At 50.0% G+C, this 23312-nt stretch overlaps 1 protein-coding gene across 1 annotated transcript in view; it reads left to right on the top strand.

Moving 5' to 3' along the window:
- The window catches only part of OPRD1 (opioid receptor delta 1), a 34397-nt gene extending 20117 nt beyond the window's left edge, over window positions 1-14280 (top strand). Inside the window, exons 2-3 of the mRNA XM_057745481.1 lie at window positions 10927-11276; window positions 13739-14280. Coding sequence (XP_057601464.1) covers window positions 10927-11276; window positions 13739-14280 — 892 coding nt within the window. The remainder of the gene's footprint in view (window positions 1-10926; window positions 11277-13738) is intronic.
- Window positions 14281-23312: the final 9032 nt, after the last annotated feature.

Genomic DNA, 23312 nt, shown 5'->3' on the forward strand with positions numbered 1-23312 from the left:
GATTGCAGTGAAGATGAAAGGAAATCACGCATTCACTGCTTTTGGCATAGTCCCTGGTACATGAAGGAGAAGACACTTAGAGAATATTGCTTAAAGAAAACAAACGACCCACCCAAAGCTGTCAGCCCAGTCCCATCAAGGCCTTGTACAAAGGAGAGGCTGTTTCAGCCTTCTTCTGGGCACCAGGCATTAAGACGTCAGCCAACTGCCCTGGCTTTGCCTGCGGGAGGAAATTCTTACTGGAAGCTTCCTTGTAAGTTGAGAAGCCAAGCTCTCCAGAGACCCAGGAGCGTGTGTGGATTTAATGTGGCCCTGGTTGTGCGTCAGTCACACAACACACCCAGTCGCCATTAAATTGAAGGAAAATGGATAGAGGTGGTGGCATTCTTCCCTGCCAGGGGGGCTTGTTTGACACATGGTGGGATGGGTTTAGGGCTCTGAAACCAACATGGTCGGCCACTTGGGTGCTTCGTATAAGGGAAGGCTCCCTCGGGTCTGAGAAGGATGGCAGGGAGCAAATTCCCCAGCAGCTGCGGAATTCAAGATGCATTAAATGGGATTTGACCTAGAAAAAAACCAAAGGGTCTCCCAAGGCATCTCCAAGTCAGCAGAGTTCACCCCTAGGGTTGTGTCCAATCCATAGAGGATTGAATTCTATGGGGGAAAAAAAGTAGAAAAATATCAGGGGAAATAAACCCCAAAGGGCTGCTAATTCCTGTCTATGTGCTGGCTAGTAAGCTAGATGCTTTCACATGTCTTGGCCCCTAAAAAGCATGATACACTGAAATTACCAATGAGGAAACAGCTTGAGAGAGGTGAAGGAATTTATTCAAGATCACGCAGCTAAGCATGTTGAAGAGCTAAGATCTGAATGGCTCTAACGAACTCCCTCCCCAAACGCTCTAGCTTAGGAAACAGACACAATGAGAGCACTTGATTACCCACAACTTCTTTTTTTATTGCAGTAAAATATGCATAATATAAACTTACCATTTTAACCATTTTTAACTGTATGGTTCACTGACATTCAATACGTTCACATTGTTGTGCAGCCATCACCGCTGTCCATCTCCAGAACTTTAAAAAAAAATTAATTAATTTGTTGGCTGTATTGGGTCTTTGTTGCTTCGCACGAGCTTTCTCTAGGTGCGGCAAGCAGGGGCTACTCTTTGTGGCGGTGTGCGGGCTTCTCAGTGTGGTGGCTTCTCTTGTTGTGGAGCATGGGCTCTAGGTGTGAGGACTTCAGTAGTTGTGGCATGCAGGCTCAGTAGTTGTGGCTTGCAGGCTCTACAGCACAGGCTCAGTAGTTGTGGTGCATGGGCTTAGTTGTTCTGCGGCATGTGGGATCTTCCTGGACCAGGGCTTGAACCTGTGTCCCCTGCACTAGCAGGCAGATTCTTAACCACTGCGCTACCAGGGAAGTCCCTCCAGAACTTTTTTTTCATCTTCCCAAACTAAGGCTCTGTACCCATCAGATAATAACCCCACATATCCCTCTTCTCCCAGCCCCTGGAAACCACCATTCTGCTTTCTGCCACTATGACTCTGACTACTCTAAGTACCTCACATGAGTGGAATCATAGAGGTTTTTTTTTTTTTTTAATTTTATTTATTTATTTATTTATTATTTTTTGGGGGGTACACCAAGTTCAATCATCTGTTTTTATACACATATCCCCGTATTCCCTCCCTCTCTCGACTCCCCCCCCACCCTCCCTCGAGTCCCCCCCATCCTCCCCCACCCAGTCCTCTAAGGCATCTTCCATCCTCGAGTTGAACTCCCTTTGTTATATAACAACTTCCCACTGGCTATCTATTTTACAGTTGGTAGTATATATATGTCTGTGCTACTCTCTTGCTTCGTCTCAGCTTCCCCTTCACCCCCCTCCCCCTCCCAAACTTCGAGTTCTCCAGTCCATTCTCTGCATCTGCGTCCTTATTCTTGTCACTGAGTTCATCAGTACCATTTTTAGATTCCGTATATGTGAGTTAGCATACAATATTTGTCTTTCTCTTTCTGACTTACTTCACTCTGTATGACAGACTCTAGGTCTATCCACCTCATTACATATAGCTCCATCTCATCCCTTTTTATAGCTGAGTAATAGTCCATTGTATATATATGCCACATCTTCTTTATCCATTCATTTGTTGATGGGCATTTAGGTTGCTTCCATGTCCTGGCTATTGTAAACAGTGCTGCAATAAACATTATGGTACATGTTTCTTTTGGGATTATGGTTTTCTTTGGGTATATGCCCAGGAGTGGGATTACTGGCTCATATGGTAGTTCTATTTGTAGTTTTTTAAGGAACCTCCAAATTGTTTTCCATAGTGGCTGTACCAACTTACATTCCCATCAACAGTGCAGGAGAGTTCCCTTTTCTCCACACCCTCTCCAACATTTGTCGTTTCCATATTTTGTGATGATGGCCATTCTGATCGGTGTGAGGTGATACCTCATTGTGGCTTTGACTTGCATTTCTCTGATGATCAGTGATGTTGAGCATCTTTTCATGTGTTTGTTGGCCATCTGTATGTCTTCTTTGGAGAAATGTCTATTTAGGTCTTCCGCCTATTTGTGGACTGGGTTATTTGCTTTTATGGTATTAAGCTGCATGAGCTGCTTGTATATTTTGGAGGTTAATCCTTTGTCCGTTGTTTCACAGGCAACTATTTTTTCCCATTCTGAGGGTTGCCTTCTAGTCTTGTCTATGGTTTCTTTCGTTGTGCAAAAGCTTTTAAGTTTCATGAGGTCCCATTTGTTTATTCTTGATTTTATTTCCATGATTCTAGAAGGTGGGTCAAAAAGGATCTTGCTTTGATGGATGTCATAGAGTGTTCTGCCTATGTTTTCCTCTAGGAGTTTTATAGTGTCTGGCCTTACATGTAGGTCTTTAATCCATTTGGAGTCTATTTTTGTGTATGGTGTTAGGAAGTGTTCTAATTTCATTCTTTTACATGTTGCTGTCCAATTTTCCCAGCACCACTTATTGAAGAGGCTGTCTTTTTTCCATTGTATATTCGTGCCTCCTTTGTCAAAGATAAGGTGCCCATATGTGTTTGGGCTTACTTCTGGGTTCTCTATTCTATTCCATTGATATCATAGAGGTTTTTGTCTTTTTGTGGGTGGCTTATTTCACTTAGCACAGTATCCTCAAGGTTCATCTATGTTGTAGTGTGTGTCAGAATTTCCTTCCTTTTTAAGGCTGAATATTATTCCATTGTACGTCTAGACCACATTTGTTTATGCCTTCATTTGTTAGTGGGTACCTTTTGGCTATTGTGAATGATGCTACTATGAACATGGGTGTACAGATATCTCTTCAAGACCCTGCTTTTAATTCTTTTGGGTATGTACCCAGAAGTGGAATTGCTGGATCATACAGCAATTCTATTTTCGATTTTTTGAGGGAATGCCATGCTATTTTTCACAGTGGCGGCACTATTTTGCATTCCCCACCAATAGTGCACAAGGGTTCTGATTTCTTCACATTCTCGTCAACAGTTGTTATTTTCTGTTTTGTTTTGTTTTATAGTAGCCATCCTAAGTGGCATCTCATCATAGTTTTGGTTTGCATTTCTCTAATGATTAATGATGTTGAGCATCTTTTCATGTGCTCATTGGTTGTTTGAATACTTTTAGAGAAGTGTCTAAGTCCTTTACACATATTTTAAAACTGGTTGTTTGCTTTTTTATTGTTGAGTTGTAGGGGTTGTTTATATATTCTGGATATTAATCCCTTATCAGATATGTGATTTTCAAATATTTCCCCCATTCTGTGGGTGGCCTTTTCACACTGTTGATAGTGTCCTCTGATGCATAAAAGCTTTGAATTTTGATGCAGTCCAGTTTATTTTTTCTTTTGTTGCCTGCGCTTTTGGTATCATGTCCCAGAAATCATTGCCAAATCCAGTGTCACAAAACTTTCCCTCTGTTTTCTTCTAAGAGCTTTATAGTTTTAGCTCTTTCATTTAGGTCTTTTGTTCATTTTTCAGTTAATTTTTAAATATGGTATAATATAAGGTCCAATGTCATATCTACACCTTTTTGAAATACACAAGAAAAAAAAAGAATTAGAGACCAATAGTAGGATTTTGAGATGTGGGGAAATAAGTAATTTATCTTCCTAGGAAGTTTGTTCTTTTGCCCACTGTTGCTCTGCCCTCCAACTAGCCTCCACACAGTAGTCAGAATGATCTTTTGAGAAACACATGTAAATCAAACCACAACACTCCCCTGCCTAAAGCGTGCAGCAATTTGCTCAGTGTCTGCCCCCTCCCTAAGATCATAAATTTCAAGCACTCAGACTGTCATCTTCACTCCTATATCTGTTACTCAGTGCCTGGCACATACCAGCTGCTCGATTAATACCTGTTGGATGAGTGAACAAACCTCAGCTTATATTAAGCTCACATTCCTTGACTTTCTCAAGGAATGTGGGGGAGGAAGGAAGTGGAGGAGGAAGGAAGGCAACAAGCACTGAGGGGCAGAAGAGCAACGTCATTACCAGGTGTTGGCACTAGACATCCTGAGTTAAATACCAGCTCTGCCACTTAATGGCCATGTGACCTTGGGCAAGTCACTTCATCTCTTGTGTCTCAGTTTATGTTCTATAAGGAATGGCAGCACATATTTGGATGATGAAAAGCAATTTGAAGAGGAGGAATAGGCTAAGCAGGGATGAGGTGTGGGGCTGAAAACAGGGGCAGGAAATTGATTACCTACAGAGAGAGCAGTGAGACCCTTAGTCCCCCGTCCCTTGTACACTGCACAGCCAGGTGGCCACCCCTCCACTCTGCAGGTCATCAGGGTTTTTTCCTTGGATAAGTTAACCTGGAGGAACTGAACTTGGGACCAGCAGACACAGAAAGAGTCAGAGTGAGATACCGAAGTTAAAAATGGAGGTTTCCCAGATCCCTTCTCCAGCTCTGCTACCAGAATCCTGACAGCAAGAAGTATGATCCCCAGGCAGGAAATGGGAGGATTCTTTTCTGACGTCCCCAAAGAAGAGAACTACAGACACTGATATTAAAATGTTCCTAGTGTAAAAGCCAGATCTTCATTCAGTCCCTGTAGAATGAAGCGTACCAGTTGACAGCCCCCTCCCTCCCAAGAGCTGTAAACTAGTTAACTAGTGCTTCACTCAAAGACCAACCTTTAATCACATATCACCAGATACTTGAAGGAAGTCTCCAGGATAAAAGAGGGAGGCCAAAGCAGACAAATAAACAGAAATGTTTGAAGTAGATAGACAATGCAGAAGAAAATACAAAGCAAAAATTATTAGTGTCCTCGGAGAAAGTAGAGAAGATATTATACCCGTGAAATAAGATGCTATAAATGCCATATAAAACGGAATAATAGAGTAAAGGGCACTGGGAAAATAAAACATGAGACAAAATAAAGTTTTCAAAAGTCAATAGAAAGGATGAGAGGTAATGAAAAGGAAATTTCCCAGATGTACCAAAAAGATGGAAAATAAAAAAGGTAAGAAAATTAGACGATCAATCCAGGAGGCCCAATATCTGACTACCGAATTGTTCAGGGATTCCAGAGAAAGCAGAGGAGAGGAAATGATCAAAGAAATGATGAGAGGACATTACATACTGAAGGGCATAAACCTTCAGACTGAGAGGATCCAGTAAAAATGAAAAAGAGCCATAATAAGGTATATCATCACAAGTGTCAGAATACTAGGAATAGAGAGAAGGTCCTAAAAGTTTCAGGGGTGGGCCGGATAGATTACATACAGAACATCAGGAATCAAAATGGTTTTTCAGATACCTCAGCAGCAATGCTGGAAACTTGAAGATGAGGGAGCCATGCCTTCAATTGTCTGATGGAAAATGATTTCCTATCTACTATTTTATGTATAGTCAAAGAAATCAGAAGTGAGGATAGAAGAAAGACATTTCCAGACATGCAGGGGTGTAAAATTTTTACTTCCTATGTGCTCTTTCTCAGGAAGTGACTAGAGGATGCGCTCCACTAAGATAGGGGCGTAAACCAAGATTAAAAAGACTTGTAACCCAGGAACAGGTGCTCTAACAGGAGGACAAGTGTGCAGCTTGTCTAGAAAGCAACCAGTCCCAGGTTGAAAGGGGAGGAGGGAACCTCCAGGAAGTGGATTCACTAGAAAAACAACAGGAACAGATAGATTTTGTGACTGCATGGAAAAGGCATTTTATGGGTCTGTTGAAGTGTTTAAAGAGACTTACCAATATGTACACAGAGCTAAGCAATAAAAAAAGATGCAATTATTAACTCCAGGAAAAACAAAAATCAGTTCTAGAAAATAAATGTAACTATAGTATACCATTTGGCTCAGTGGATAGTATCTACAAAATTATAACAATGTAAACCCGGGAGAAAAAAAGTAAACCCTGAATATCGATTTAGCTAAAAAATTTTAAATTGTGGTAGAACTATATTGGGAGGATGGAGAGAGGAAGTTGGGTAGTGTAAGAGAGTTAATCCTCATCTACCATATTAGAGAGTTTTGGAGGACCTTAGTAGTGTTTACTAATTTCTGGTTCTCCCTCCTTCTGGACACAGAAAGTACTTCTCAGGCCCTTGCAATTGGGTGGGGCCATATAACTAGCTCTGGTCAGTCAGCTTCAAGTAAAAGTGCTGTCTTGAGACTTGCCTGGTGGTGCAGTGGTTAGGAATCTGCCTGCCAATGCAGGGCACATGGGTTTGATCCCTGGTCTGGGAAGATCCCACATGCTGAGGAGCAGTTAAGCCCGTGCACCACAACTCCTGAGCCTGTGCTCTAGAGCCTGAGAGACACAACTACTGAGCCCACCTGCCACAACTATTGAAGCCCACGCGCCTAAAGCCTGTACTTCACAAGAGAAGCCACCGCAATGAGAAGCCCATGCACTGCAACAAAGAGTAGCCCCTGCTCTCCGCAACTAGAGAAAGCCTGCACACAGCAACCAAGACCCAACACAGCCAATAAATAAATAAATAAATAAATTTGTGTATATATATATATATATATATATATATATATATATGTGTGTGTGTGCAGTCTTGCAGCTAGAATGAAGGTTAGATGATCCTGTGGCTGTCCCTTCTCCCTCTGTGGTGACCATGGAGGACTTGGGTTAGGATAGCAGAGCCACAAAATTGAAGCAGGCTGGAATTGCCTCATGGAATATGGTTGCCCTGGAGGGAGACACTGAATGGATTCTGCAAGGGTAAGAAATAAAGCTTTTTTTGTTAAGCCACTGAGAATTTGGGATTGTCTATTACTGCTGCATAGCCTGGCTTAACCGAGTACAAACTTCAGCAGATACTGCCTAAAATAGATACATCAAGAAATAGACATTTAAGCATATTACAGACTTCCCTGGTGGTCCAGTGGTAAAGAATCCACCTTCCAGCGGAAGGGATGCGGGTTCAATCCCTGCTCAGGGAACTAAGATCCCTCATGCCACGGGGCAACTAAGCCCACACGCCAAAACTACTGAACTCACGCACGTGCCTCAACTAGAGAACCTGAGTGCTGCAAACTACAGAGCCCACGTGCCCTGGAGCCTGTGCACCACAACTAGGGAAGAGAAAACCCGCACGCCACAACTAGAGAGAAGCCTGTGTGCCACAATCAAGATCCCGCGTGCCTCAACTAAGACCCAATGCAGCCAAAAAGTAAATAAATAAAAAAGCATATTATTTAGAATTATGGAGATAATCACTAGAAGAATAACTAAAAACATTAAAAGGGGCTGCCTCTGGGGAGCAGGACAGAGAAGTGAGGCTAAGGTAGGGCAGAGGGGCAACTGTTTTCATTATAATACTCTAACAGTAGGTAACTGTATTACACTGGCCGAAACCACATATATGCGGTTTGGAAGGATTCCAGCCAGACCATCATAGCACCGTCTCTTAGGAGAGAGGTTGTGCTAGAACAAACAGACATCTGAGGGAACCACAGATGTGACTGGACATGGCGGGCAGGTAGAGTGGGAAAGGAGGCTACCCAGATGGAATGCCGGTGTGAAGAGTTTAGTTTTTATCCAGATGGCAGCGGGGACCTATGGAAGGATTGTAAGTGGTAGAGATGAACCGGCCGGGGCAAAGCTACCTTTTATGGTGAGCATCCTGACTCACGTGGAGGATGCACTGTGGGGCAGGGAGGCTGCTGCGACGCTCCCATGAGAGCTGAGGAGGCTTGGACTAAGACATCCATACCACAAATGTCTGTCGAGAGCCTGCTATTTGCCAGGTACCATTCATAGGCCTGATGATACAGCAGGGGATGAGATGGGCAAAGCGCCCTGTCTTCAGGGAGCTTACGTGGTGAGAGGGGCAAAGGGAAAGAAAAGAGGATAAATAAAGTCTGGTGGTGATTTGTGCTATAAAGAAGAATGAAGCAGCGTGAAGAGATAGAGAGGCGAGAAACGGTACTTTCGAGAGGTCAGGGCAGCCTTTCTGAGGAGGAGATATTTGAATAGAGTCCTGAATGAAGTGAAGGAACAAACTGGGCAAAATTTGGAGGATGAGGGTTTCAGGCAGAGGGAGCTGCAGCCCGGAGGCCCTGAGGCGGGATGGGCTTGATGTGTCCGAGGAACAGCAAAGAGGCCGGGGGCCCATCATCAAGGGGAAGGTCCTGGGAGCTGAGGCCCCACAGGTGGTCGGGGCCAGCTTGTGGAATGTGGAGAGAACTTGGAGGAGCCGCTGGGGGGCTGCGAGCCAGAGAGTGGCCGCATCGGCCGGAGGGGGTGACTAGGACCGGGCTTGGCGGCCAGTGAGCCGCGGGAATGGTGGGGAGGCCTGTGAGGAGACGCCTCCCTCTCCCTCCGCTGGGGCCCCACCTGCCAGCGTCGGCTGTGCCTGGACCAGCTACAGCAGCTTCGTCACCCACTTCCCAGCATCCCAGCCCCCTCTGGGAATTGAAGGATCCTTCACAAATCAAAATAGCAGGCAAAGAACAGCCTCTAATTGTTCTGCGTGAAAGAAGTGAAATTAGACGCGTCAGCTGTGGGGTTGAGACCGCCTCCCACACAGCTGTGATCCCGCACCCGCTGAAGGCAGACTTCCTGAGACTCTCAATTCTGCTGTCTCCCAGCAAAACTTTTTGCTTCTCCAGCCCCGGGGGCAAATGACAGCTATTTGGGGAGGGAGCAGGACAGATGCTGGCCCTGGAGGACAATGAAGGAGTCACATTTTTTTTTTAAACCCCCCAAATCAGTCACTTCATGAAGGAACGGCCTTAGCTGATGTGAGTTTGTTCGGTCATTCAAGACACATTGGGTGCGCTCATCCTGGGTGCTCCGGGCTCGGCGTGGTGTCAGGGGGATTCTGGCCCAGAGGAGTAGAGGCATGCAGCGTGATTCTACACTTGGTGGGGGAGTGGAGAGAGCACTGTCTGGGAGCCAGGAGGTCCAAGTTCTCACCTTGGATCTGCAGCTGTTGCTCTGTGACCTTAGGTCAGTTTCCTGTCTCTCTTCAGGCTACATAGTGTTTCTCAGACTTCAGAGTCCATGAGAATCGTGTGTGTGCGTGCGTGTGCGTGTGTGTGCGTGTGTGTGGTGTCTTGTTAAAGATGAAGACATCCAGGCCCGATTTCCAGAAATTAAGATTGAGAAGGGGACTTCCCCGGCAGTCCAGTGGTTAAGACTGCGCTTCCAATGCAGGGGCATGGGTTCTATTCCTGGTCAGGGGACAAAGATCCCATATGCTGTGCATGGCCAAAAAAAAAAAAAAAGATTGAGAAGGTCTAGGATGGGGTCCAAGAATCTGCACTTCTGACTGGCTCTTCCGGTAATTGCTTTGGGAGTCCTTGGACCACACGGTAGTAAAGTCACTTCCCCTCCATATCTCAGGGCTCTTCCTGCTCTGAAACTTGAGGAGTTGCTCATGCAACCCTTCCGTGGGTTTCCCAGATCATTCCAGGAGCATGAAAGGCATCTTTACCCCTGCCTCAGTGTGCATGTGTTTCTGTGATGATCACACTGCATGGGGACGGTCTATTTCAGTGTATTTAGCCTCCTCCAGGCTAGCCAGTACCCAGCCCAGGCTCTGATACGGAAGGGGTCATGACTGTAAGTGTTGGCTGAACAAGGGGTCAGCGGTAGTGCAGGCAGCTGGGCGGCAGCGAAGAGCATGGAGGGACGTTGCAGACCTCTGGCTTGGACACATGGGCTCATGCCCTGGGTCAGATGTGTGACTCTGTCACCTGCTCCCCTTGCCCACAGCTGGGCGAGTCCAGCTACCTGGGGATAAGATGGTCTGGATGGGACCACAGACTGGAAGCCCTGGTTTACCACGGAGAACACCCAGGCAGTCTAAGGCCCCAGCCAGTTTGCCCCAGCTTCCTCAGAGCTGACTAGTCATATTCCCAAAAAGCCAGGTCAGTGGCTGAGGTCGGAGGATCAGGTCACTCTGGTCTAGCCCCCAGCTTCATTCTTATATATGAAAAATAATAACAGCTATCACATACTGAGTACTTACCACGCTTTGGGTTCAGGGCTAAATGCTATGTCATCTCATTAAATTTTAAATCAACCCTATGAAGTTGATAAAAGTGTCACCCTTTTTTTACAGTTATGGACACTGAGGCTTAGAGAGTTGAAGTTACTAGCCCAGAGTCACTCAGCTAATAAATACTAGAGGTAGAATTAGAACCTGTTTTCCTCTGGAGCCCAGTTTTATCTTTAACCATACTGCTTAGAACCCCTGGGAAGATAAGGGTTTTTCCTCCAATACCTCCTGCCAAAGTTACCCCCTGCCAGAGAACTCCTTTTGCATCTGTTATAGTGGAAAGGAGTCATACTGAATCAGATAGCTCTGGGTTCCAGTCCCACCTCTGCCCCTGACCTTTTGTGTGACCTTGGGCAAGTCATTTCCCCTCCCTGAGTTTCATGTAAAACTGAAATCCGTGAAATGGAACAATTATACATGCACTTCCTTTTAAGGTACACTAAGATGAAGACAGCCACCAACATCTACATCTTCAACCTGGCCTTGGCAGACACACTGGCCACCAGCACACTGCCCTTCCAGAGTGCCAAGTACCTGATGGAGACGTGGCCCTTTGGGGAGCTGCTCTGCAAGGTTGTGCTCTCCATCGACTACTACAACATGTTCACCAGCATCTTCACACTCACCATGATGAGTGTTGACCGCTATATTGCCGTCTGCCACCCCATCAAGGCCCTGGACTTCCGCACACCTGCCAAGGCCAAGCTGATCAACATCTGCATCTGGGTCCTGGCCTCGGGTGTTGGTGTACCCATTATGGTCATGGCCGTGACCCGCCCCCGGGGTGAGTGAGGGAAGGAGCCTTGGTACAGGTCACTGACCACAGGAGGCAGCGCACGGGCCTCTGTGTGTTTGCAGACCACTCACCAGGGCGGGTGTAAGTGGCTCACCAATGGAGGTGTGGATTGCTGATGGATGAAAGTGTGGATGGCTGGCCAGTGGGACTGTGAATAGTCAACAAACGGGAATGTGAATGGTGGACTGTTGTGAGGATGAATGATCGGTCAGTGGTTATACAGGTGGTTGGCCAAAGGAAGTTTATGAATGGGGTTATGGATGGCCACATGTGTGGATTCCTGACTGATAGGGAGATGAATGGATGGCCAATAGGGTGAGGATGTCACTGACCAGTAAGCAGTGGGGGGCCACAAGATCTACAATCCCATCCCAAACTCCCTCCCACCCCACTGGCCCAGATGACCAAAGCAAGGCCTAGAGAATGGCCTGCACAGAATGACAGGTGCATTTCCTCAGAGTAAAATGGTAATTAGTATAGTAACTGCCTGTATCAGTCAGGGTGGCTGCTGTAACAATCTCCAAAGCTCTAAGGCTTAACACAGTAGAAGTTTATTTCTCACTCACATCACAGTCCAATGTGAGGAAGAGGAAGAGGGGCTCTATTCCGCACAGTCATTCAGGGATCCAGGCTTCAAATGATGGTTTTGCATGCAGTGTGCTGGCATCTGGCCAGCAGATGAATATGGGAGTGGTGAGAAAGCACAACCACTTTTAAATGTCAGGGCCCACTGCTTCCTAGCGATAGCTGGTCACATGATCCCAACTTGATGTAAGTGGGAAAAGTAGTTTAGCAGGGTGCCAAAAACACTGGTCACTAACCTATCTGAGCCACACTCTATCATGGGGTGTTGAAAATATTAAATGAGGTTATATGTGGAAAACACTTAGGACAAGGCCTGGCTCATTGTCAGGGCCCAATAAATCGCAGCTATTAGAATGATTAAGCCTGTGAGATAGACAAGGTAGGGACTCCTACTTCCACTGGACCGAAAGAAAACTGAGGATCAGAGAGGTCAGGTGGTTTACTTAGGGTCACAGAGCCAGACATTTGGTAGAATCTAGCCTAGAACCCAAGGTTCCTGCCCCCATATCTGTTGCTCCTTTTGGCCACTGGGGTGAAGGTTTGTGTTGTGGTAGGAGAGGAAACAGGCTTGGTGGGGGGTTTCTTGCTCACCCTCGACTCTCACAAGGGTAGCGCTCCCGGTGCCCTTATATAGTCCCTGAGTGATTAGTCCTGACTCAGCAGCTGGGGCCATTGCTCACTGTCAGCCTTCAGTTTACGGGCCATTAACTGAAGCCCTCCTAAGGGCCAGGCCAGATGGGGCTTCTCACTGCCCCCCACCCCCCACTGTCTCTCTCTCTCACACACACACACACACACACTCCCCCAGTGTGTGCCACTGGCACTCAGTTCTATAAGCCACCTTGGACAAGTGCTGTTCCTCTCTGGGCCTGCTTCTGCCATCTGTACAATGAAATCCTTGGGTTCAGATATTGCTGGGGGTGCTGCCACCGTGATGTCCTGTGGACCCACTCTGTTTGTGGATCCCAGTCTCTTTCTCATAATTCTCAGGCTCCAAGTCCACTGGGTGAGTCCTCAGATTCCAGAATCCCAAGAGATCCTGGGAGTCCCCTGGATCAGCCTCAGCCCTGTATCTGAATCCCATAACATCCCCTAAGGTGCTCATCTAGCCCAAGCCCACACTCCAGGGGCAGGGAGCTCATTCCATCCTGGGTTCCCCTCTAATCTTTGGACAAGTGTGGCAGCCAGAAGGTTCTTGACATTAAGCTGAGGTCTGCCTCGTTGGCCCTAGCTCTGACCTTCCGACTCCCATATGTTTCTGCCCCTCTGCCATGTGAGTGCACCAAGTGCTTGAACCACAGTGTGCTAAATGCTTTCCATGCCATGGCCCATTTAATCCTCACAACAGCCCTATGAGTTTAGGTACTGTTGTTAGTCCCACTTTATGGAAGCTCTGGTAGAGGTTGAATAATTTGCCCAAGGCCACATCACACAGTTAGCAGGGCCTGAGTCCTGCTCTTAACTCATGCTTAGTCAATCATAGCAGTATTGTCCCCACTGGAGCTACTTTGGAAATGTGTGGGGTGTTTTCAGTTATACTGACTGGCATTTAGTAGGCTTGGACTAAATTATATCATTATATCACTGCTTCCCATGGACATAAAGGCTGATAAAGGGACTGGAGAGAATATAGAAAGCAGATCTCCTGGGTTAGGGCCCATCTGCTGAGGTCTTGAAGGATGAGTAGGAGTTCACCAAGTACAGAAGTGATGGAGGACACTCAGGGTAGAAGAATCACCTTGAGAAAAGGCCAGGAGGAGGCAGTGGGGCTTGACTAAGCCAAGAAGGGTGGATGAGCAGGGAGACAAGGTCCTTAAGCCCACAAGCCCCCCCACTCACTGTCTTTCCTTGTTTCCTTGGCCCAGACGGGGCAGTGGTGTGTATGCTCCAGTTCCCCAGCCCCAGCTGGTACTGGGACACGGTGACCAAGATCTGCGTGTTCCTCTTTGCCTTCGTCGTGCCCATCCTGGTCATCACCGTGTGCTACGGCCTCATGCTGCTGCGCCTGCGCAGCGTGCGCCTGCTGTCGGGCTCCAAGGAGAAGGACCGCAGCCTGCGGCGCATCACGCGCATGGTGCTGGTGGTGGTGGGCGCCTTCGTGGTGTGCTGGGCCCCCATCCACATCTTCGTCATCGTCTGGACGCTGGTGGACATCGACCGCCGCGACCCGCTCGTGGTGGCCGCGCTGCACCTGTGCATCGCGCTCGGTTACGCCAACAGCAGCCTCAACCCCGTGCTCTACGCCTTCCTCGACGAGAACTTCAAGCGCTGCTTCCGCCAGCTCTGCCGCACGCCCTGCGGCCGCCCGGAACCCGGCAGCTTCAGCCGCGCCCGCGAAGCCACGGCCCGCGAACGGGTCACCGCCTGCACCCCGTCCGACGGCCCCGGCGGTGGTGCCGCCGCCTGACCCGCCCGGGCCGGCCCGCCCGCCGCGCGCCCCGGCGGAGTGCCCCGGCGGCGGTCCTGCCGAGCTCTTGGGGGGGGGGCGGGGGCCACGACACGCAGTGGGGCGCAAGGGGGCCGCTGGTCTGGAGGTGGGGCCCCTGCAGTGGGGTGGACCTCTGGTCTGGGGCGGGCAGGGGGCTGGACGGTGGGGTGGTGCCTCTAGGCTGAGCTCACGGCCAACCACTTTGGGTTAGCCTGGGGGAGCCGGCGAGCCCAGGGGAGTGGGACCTGTTGCTCTAGGATTGGGCGGCTAAAAGGGGCCCCTGCGCTGGGGGCGGGGCCTCCACCCTGAGAGGGCCACGAGTTCTAATTGGAGCTGGGCTAGCAGGAGCGGGGGTCTGGCCTGAGACCCGGCCCAGGACCAAGGAGCGGTAGGGGTGAGGATGGTGGAATTGAGCTTCAAGATCGGGGCTCTGTGTGGTGGGGAGGGAGGCCCTTCTGGGGGTGAGTTGAAGGACAGGGCTGCGCCTACAGCTCCAGATTGGGCCATGAGACAGGGCCTGTGTGCAGGAGATGGGGCCCCAGCTTGGGTAGAGTCCCAGCCCCGAGTTCCAGAAAGAGGAGAGGCTCACGGAGGTCCAACTTGACACCTGTATAAACAAAGGGAAAATAAAATAGAGAGAAACAACATACCTTTTCTCTCCTTGACAGTTGTTTCCCTGGAATGTGCGGGGATGCCCAGCTTCAAAGTAGTGTCCCCAGCACTGTGTCCCAGTGAGGCTTGGGATGGGACCTTGGAGCAAGGCCAGAGGCTCCAGGATAGGGTAGCAGGACAGGCCCTCAGGGTCCCAACAGGGAGGAGTAAGGAGGGCCTGCAGATCCAGAACCAGAGCTGCAAGTCGGCCTCTGTGCCAGGGGCTGGTGGGGGTGGGCTGAGGCAGAGAGAGGGGGCTTCTGCTTTGAGGTTAGGTGCTCAGGCTGGAGAGCGGATGCTTTGGGGGTCCTCAAACCATGGATTCTCTGGCCCAGGTGCTGGAGGACAGAGGTCCACACTAGTTAGAGCTCCGTGAATGTAGGTGGCACCTGGGACTGGGTGGGGGCATCTGAAGCACCAGCGTGGAATTTTCCTCCTCTCAGCCTCTGGCCCCTTGATAAGAACCTCCAGGAAAGCGTCTCTCCCTTCTCCCAGCTGCACCCAATATATCCAGTGAACTGGAACCACATCCCTGGCCCCGGACCTGACTTTGAAGGAACTGCGGGGGGAAAAAGGCTTCTGTAACTGCAGTGCTGGCATCAGTGTGTGTCCCCAGGTCCCCCACCTGCTCGAGCTGCCCCCTTCAAGCTTCTGAGGGCGAGGACCACCAGAGTGAGGCTTAGAAGTTTTTCTCTTTGTTTGGCATTTTATTCAGCCATTCCCAGGTCTGTGCTTCCCCCCGATATCAGGGTCTGGCCTGTTCCCTGTGCCTCCCCCATGCTTCATCTCCTCCCCTCTCAACCTCTCTCCCCTCTCTCCCTGACACTGCCTCTGTCACACACCCCTGACTCCCTATTGAAGCAGTGTGCTGACATCTTTGTAAAAACAAATTTAATTTTCTTCCCTTTTTGGGACAGATGAAGAGAAATTGACATCTTTGTCTCAAACAGAAAAAAAAAAAGAAACGATATATCTCTTCTTCCTTTGACAGTCATTTCCTTGGAACAAAAGCCTTTCCGCTGTCTGGGAGACTGTCACTCCAGCAAGGGCTGAGCTTAGCATTCAGGGGGTTTGGGGCTTAGGCACCAAAGTAGGCTTTGGGCACATTAGAGGTAGGGATGGCCTTAGTGGGCAAAGCACAGCCCCCTTCTCAGGGTGAGGTCCCCGGAAGCCCCAGGCCTGGGAATTTCCTTCCTTCAGGAAATGGCTCCACTAGCACTCTGGAAGGTGTGGGCACTTAGATCCAGGCTGCTAAGCTACCAAGGCCTGGGGTCCTAGCCCACCTAGACCACCTTCACCATCCAAATGGTGCCTGTGACTGTAGAGATCTCTGTGTCTGACTTGGGGGGGGGGGTGTCAGCAAGGTGAGGGACACAGTCCTGGACACTTGTTATCACTTGGGACCCCCTCCTGCTAGTGTCTTGTGGAGATGTCATAGAAAGGGGACCATTTAGGAACCGGGGAAGACTCCTGAAGGAGATGACGTTGGAGCCAGGGCTGTTTCTTCTCCTTGCAAAGATTGTGTCTGCTCCAGCCCCTCCCAGGACAGGCCTGTCTCGAGGCTGCTCTGGATCTACTCACTGCCATTTCCTGTGGCTATAACAGATCTGCCTGGTTTTTATGTTTTATTATGTTTTGTTTTTTTTATACTTCTTATATGTAAATTTGTCTTTGAGTCAGCAGGGGCTGGGTCCAGACCACATGCATTTAAGGTAAAGCAAATGTATTGAAATCTACTTCATGTGCACACTGGGCACTGGGACTCAGAAATGAGTCCGATATTGCCCTGCCCTCAGAACGTTCAAGGCCACGCTGGGACCAAAGCATAAACAGATCTTTTCATCTCAGTGTGGTGCATGCAGTGACAGGGAGCCCCAGGGTGGGCGGGGGGGTTGCAGGAAAGGGCCTTTTATAGTTTTTACTGAAACCCTTATTTGTAGCAATTCTGGAAGAGGTGGAAAGTGTTAGAGGGCCTTCAAGGATGACTAGGAGTTGGCCACCAAGAAGAGAGAACGGCGTGTGCAAAAGCATGGAAACGTTCAAGTGCTTGGCAAACCCAAGAAGTTGTGTGCAGCTGGAGCTTGGGGCTTAGCCGAATGCTCCTGTGTGCCAGGCCCTGTGCCACGTGCTCGGTGCACGTTGTCCCTCTGATCGTCATGACAGCCCAGTGGGGCAAGTAGTACTGCCCTTATTTTAGACAAGAAGTCAGGCTCAGAGAGGTCAACCCACTTACCCCTAAGTTGCAGAGCCCGTTCTTGGTGGCAGAACTCAACTCAGTGGAACTCCAGGGTCCAAGTTTCCGGTGAATTCCAGGCATCATTGAAGTAGAAGAGCCTTAGTAGCTGGCAACCTGGCATGAGATTTTTGAAGACTTAAAACTAAATGGAAAGATCTGAGGGAAAAGGGAAATTTTCCGTGAACTTTTGTTCTTCCTGAAGCTCTCCAGATCTTCATGTTTCAAAGTGTATTGTGCACAATGCATTTTAAAGCTCCAAATTGACAGTGTAATTCTAGATTATCACAGGGCTCTCAGAGCAGTGGAGTAGGTCTGGTTTCCTCCAGAATTTCCACTCCTCTCTTTTCAAGAGGTGGGAGGGAAGTTTTTCCCTCTGGTTTCAAAATGTCCTATAACTTCATATCTCTTCTTGTAATAGAAGTACTGGTTAAGGCTGGGGTCAGATCTTGGCTTTCCCTCTGTGTGCCTCAGTTTCCTCATCTGTAGAATGGACTTCCTTCATGGGGTTGTTATGAGGATTTGATGAATTAATGTGTGTGTATGGCCTAGCACATAAGTAAGCTCTTGGCACGTAGTAAGTAGCCATTATTACTTAGAAGTGGAGCTGCAGTGCAAGGTCAGAGCTAGACCTAGAGAAAAGGAGATGAGCTTTCAGGGGTAGTGATGAAGAGAGAAGAGATGAGAGATCCAGTGTAGGGATCCCCCTGCTTTTTAGACTCAGGAGCCACCATGGAGAGTGAGAAGCTGCCAGAGAAGCAGGAGGAGGATGGGGAGAATGTGCTGCCATGGAAACTGGAGGAGGAGGGCGTTACCAGGGGGAGGGAGTGATGGATAATGTCAAGTGTCATGTAAGAGAGGTTGGGTGGGGAGGACAGGAGGGTGATGGGAGTAAACCAGAGCCCTCCAGTTCAGTCTTCTGCATGGCCTGGGAAGCCCCAGCAATGGATTCAAATCTCGACTCTGACGCTAACCAGCTGGCTGTGTGACCTCGGCGAGGGATTTGCCCTCTCTGAGTTTCTGTTCCCTCCTAGATTTAAGACAAGGGAATGAGCCCGTCTGTAACATGATGCTCAGTTTCTAATAAGTGTCCTGATTTTGCTGGATTCTTGGCCACTTGCTAGCAGTGTGATCTTAGGCAAGTTGCTTCACTTCCAAGGGTCCTCTCTGAAGGACAGAGGTGTTGCCTGGCACATAGTAGGCCCCCAGTACAGGGTTATCCTGTAATAATAATGGGGATGCCAGAGGCTGCTGCCTAAGGAGGTTTGTTTGGCTTGGAATTTGAAATGTTCCCCAGAGTGGAAAGGGGTCACCACGTCCTGAGAGGACTTGGAGGAGGAACAGTCCAGGCTGGGCCCCTGCTGGGCCTCCGCCCGAAGACCAGCCCCTCTGTCGTCAGCAGCGGATCCTTAGCCTGGCCTCTCCCTGCCTCCCCGCCTGGCACCTATGGCAGATCCAGGCTGGCAGCCAGATCAGAGGCTCCAAAAGCCCTAGGAAGTGATCCTTTTGGATCCTGGCTCCATCACTCACACACATACACACACACACACACCCCTTTCTCTCATCATTTCTTTTCTCAGCATTATTTCTTCCTTTATTTCGTTTCTGGGCACTGAGCACACAGTGCTGGGAGCTGGGGGGAGTGACAGGAGAGGATCAGCACCCGGACCCCTGACTCTGAACTTGCAGGTGTTGGGAGAGCAGGGGCCAGAACATCGGGCTGTGTGGTTCTGGTGGCAGGCAGGTTGGAACTTCAAAATGGGGGCCAGAGAGGGGCTGGTGAGGTGCTTTCAGGATGGACCTGCTGACAGAACGGAGCACTCGGCTGGGGGTTGCTCCGGTTCTGGCTCCATCAGCACCACCTGCCATGAGCTCCACCTATGGGCAGTCCTTCCCTGGCACAGATCTCAGTGTGAGGCCAGTGTAATCACAACAGGTAGTACAGACAGCACGTGGGGCCCTTTATTGCTCTAGGCACTTTACATGGGGTAATACTTCATCTTCGCAGCATGCCTATGGCTATTTTACAGATAAGGAAACTGAGGCTCAGAGGGGGGAATGACTTGCCCAAGGCCACACGACTTGTCCAGCTAGAACATTCATGGCTGGGCCAGCTAGAATGCTGTCCTGGGTCTGTCAAATCCACTTCCTCTGCTTTCCTGGTTCCCAAGAAGACACTCTGTGATTACACGGAGGGTACTAGGGAGACCCTTGTGTCCAGCTCACAGGTGTGAACTGAGCACCCTGCCCCCGCCAGGCTCTGTGCCTCATCACCTTGGCAGCAGGGGTGCAGGCCAGCCACCTAAGAAGCTGCTGTGGCTTTGGCAGGTGGCTCTCTCCCATTCAGTCCCTCCCTGCCTTGGAAGACCTGATTGTTCTGTGATTTTTTTGACTGCCTGCCATGTTTTTGCTGTGTGACCTTGGGAAAGTCACTTCACTGAGCCCATTTCCTCCATCATGGATGACAACGCTTACCTGGTGAGAAGTTGTGAAGATTTACAAAGAGGCTATGCGCGAAGGACCTTGTCTGTTTGGGTCCCACAAGTGTTCCCGGCAACTGACACTGCAACTGGCTCGAGGCAGTTATTCTACTGAGTGGATGAAGCAGGTGCCTGGTGCCTAGTAAGTGCTCAACAAATGGAGCTTTTTAATGTCATCTAACATTCCAGCGTATACCTGCTCCGACTCCCATCTCTGGATGCTGTAGGTGGGTCAGGAGCAAAGAACTTTCCTTTTTAACCATCGCCTTGAGTTTCAGAAGGTGGGACGGCATGCGTTGGAGAAGCACATTTCAAGAGGATATCTTCTTCCCAAGTACCTTCTAAATAGCTGTTCTCTTTTGTCCTCATCGGGATGGGCTTTCCAGGGACCCAAGATTGGGGCACAGCCTGAGAGGGAAGAAAGTTCCCTGGGTGGCACTGGCCTGGACCTCCTGGCTTGTGTGTTTGAATCATGGGAATGGAGTCTCTTGGCTCGTGTTCATGCAGGTGACTTCCATCTGATGGGGCTCATCTTCTAGAATGTCCTCTTGGAGTGAGTCCCAAGCCAGGAGACAAGGAACGTGGGTTTGACTCTCCACCCTCCACTTGGTGACTGTGTGCCCCTGGGCAGGGCTCTGTCCCTCTCTGGGCCTCTGCACATGGAGGGACAGAGGCAGGAGTTGATGGGCTCTGAGGGCATTGCCATCCTGGGAGAGAGAGACCTTTCCCTCATGTTCCTTGATCCCAGAAGCAGACCCCTATTGGTAAAATCCCCTGGGCATCTGCCCAGTGACTGGGAAAAACCAGACACCCCCCCTGGGAGTCTGGTGTTTGTAATTGGAGCTGCCCCCCTTTGGGGGTGAGGGAGACAGGAATGTCAAAATGAACTCGACGCAAACACTTGGCTTTTGCTTCTCCAAGGTCCCATTTTGGGACCAAGGACCCAACCTTCTATTTTCCCAATAAAGTGAGCCCTATTCTCAGTGTCTTCGTCTCTGGCTGTTGCTTTTTTTTTTTTTTTTTAAATATTCACTTATGCATTGATTTGGCTGCGTCAGGTCTTAGTTGCAGCGCGTGGGCTCTTCATTGTGGCTCATGGGCTTCTCTCTAGTTGTGACACGCGGGCTCCAGAGTGCGGGGGCTTCGTTGCCCCCCAGTGTGTGGGATCTTAGTTTCCTGAGCAGGGTTCGAACCCGCATCCCCTGCATTGAAAGGCAGGTTCTTAACCACGGGACCACCAGGGACGTCCCTCTAGCTGTTTCTTTTGCTCACCCTCTGTGGTTCCCTCATGAGGGCGGCTCTGTTGTGGAAGGGGGGTGACACAGACGTGCCCGCTCACACGGAGTGGAAAGTACAGCCCTACCCTCAGGAGCTGTCTCAGAGGGAGATGTGACACTGTCCTTAAGACCCACATCTGACTGGTGACACAGACATGCAAGGGGGCCGTCGCCCCTTCCTGGAGTGTGCCCCACCCCCACCGCCCAGACTGGCTCCTCCTTCTTCCCTGCGGCCCACCCCCCCTAGTCTAAGGCTCTTGTCCTCCAGAGCCCTGCCCACATGCCTCTTGGGGCTCCCACTAATCTCCCTCCCCCCTCCCGCCTCCTACAATGACCTTGCCTTTGGTCACAGAAGCCCCAAATCTCAAGCAGCCCCAGAGGTGGGAGTTAGAGCCTGATGCCTCAAGATACCTTCCTCCCCTCCTCAGTGTTCTCCTCAAATTTAGATGCTGGCCTTGATGGTTTCTCAGTAACTCTCTGGAAGGGGAACTTCCTGCCCCAGGATCTGCCTCCCCACCGTGTGTGACCAGGTCCTTAAGAGAACCAGGGCACAGAGCCCCTCTTCCCCTTTGGGGCAACCCCCCCCCCTTCTGAGCCCCAGAGCCCCAGCCCTGGGCTGCCCACCTGGGGCCTGCTGTGTCCAGGTGATGAGTTCCAACGCAGGTGCGTGCCCTGACCGAGACTGGGAATCTCACCCCATTCCCAGCTGCAGGCTGTGTGGGCAGCAGTGGGGGCAGGGCTACCGGGCTGCCCCGGGGTGGGGAGGGGGCTTGGATGCTTGACCTCACTCTACTCAGAGAGCCACTCAAGTCCAGACCTCCCGGAGACCCCGCAGCTCTGCTCTGCCCAGAGCCAACTCCCTCTGAAGAGGAGTGGGGGAGGGGAAGGGGGGAGGGGAGGGAGAAAGGGAAGCACACCAGAGCATTGGGTGTTTATGTGAGTATGTGCACAGTAGAGACTTTTTTTCATCCACCTCTCTATATGCCCTGAGGAAAAGCATACCTGCAGGACCACTCTGGGTATCACTTTCCTCTTGTAAAATAGGATAACAATTACTGTAACTAACTTACCAGGCTTCTCTTGAGGACCCAACAAGACAACAGCTGTGCATGTAATGAGGGCACATTATTATTGATGGGGAAACACTCTGCTTTTAACCTTCAATAGCTTCCAGTTGCCTGAAAAATCCAGATGACCTCTCGTGCTCCTTCCCAATGGAGGATGCTAGGAGTCTACGTTCAGGCTTGCCTGCCTGCCACTTCAGACTCCCTTGGAGAGAGAGGGGGACCCTCTACAGGAAGGGGACTGCTGAGGCCCAGCTCAAGGGCAGGAGGTTCTCAGAGAAATGGGGCGGGCTGGGCAGACTCCTGTCCGGTGCCAACTTCATCACACTTGCAGGTCAGTGCCACTTCCTCTGCCTCCAGGAAGCCTTCTGTGATGGCGCTGTGCTGACCCTTGGCCCTGCGTGGATATCCCGCAGCAGCTATCAGAGCACCCCCTGCCGAGCAAGACCTGCCCTTTCTCAGCAGGCTGCTGGGCCCCCGGCATCGCCCAGACAAAGGGGAACCCAACTGCTTCCGGAGGGGTTGTGGGGAGAGGGAAGGGAAGACTGGTGGGAGGGAACACAGGGGTTTCTGTCTTCAATGATGTTTATGGCCACTATAGAATGCTCATTATAGAAACGGAGAATAAGCTTGAATAGAAGGGGGGAAATGTCCCCCGTAGTTCCCCATTCTATTAACATCTGAATGTGCTCCCTCACCCCGGGGGAACCCCAAGGGGTCCACAGCGATTCCAGAACCCTCTGAAGTGGGGTCTGTACACCGTGTCGAGTGTGTGCTTTGCCATGGGATTCATGGGGTGCCCCAAGGGTCCAGGATCCCAAAGGTTAAGAAGCTGCATCGGGGAGGGGGAGTCCACACACCACACAGTCACAAGCAAATAGACCTACACGGACCCGGAGGCCACACCTACGCACACCTGACCGTGTGCACAGACCTCCTCCCCACACACACTGCTTCACACTGTTGGTTACATGTTCTCTCACCCACACTCACTCCTGGCACCTGGATACGTATTGGTCACATACGCGTGCACAGGTGCGTTCAATAGCACAGGCACACACTTCTTTGTACACACACTTCCCACGGGGACACACACTTATTCACTCACCCTAATGTGTTTGCTGCATGACTGCCGCTTGGCCTGGGAGAAGTTTGGGAGAGGCAGCAGGAGGACAAGCGCATTTCACAGACGCTGCTGCCACCTACTGGCATGTCTGGCATTAGCACCCTTATTTGGTTCCTATTCCTTTCTCCTGTGCTGTTGTCCACAGCTCATCCACCTGTCCAGCCCTCTCCTCATTCCTGG

This window comes from Hippopotamus amphibius, chromosome 1 (genome assembly GCF_030028045.1).
Source record: "Hippopotamus amphibius kiboko isolate mHipAmp2 chromosome 1, mHipAmp2.hap2, whole genome shotgun sequence".
NCBI lineage: Eukaryota > Metazoa > Chordata > Mammalia > Artiodactyla > Hippopotamidae > Hippopotamus > Hippopotamus amphibius.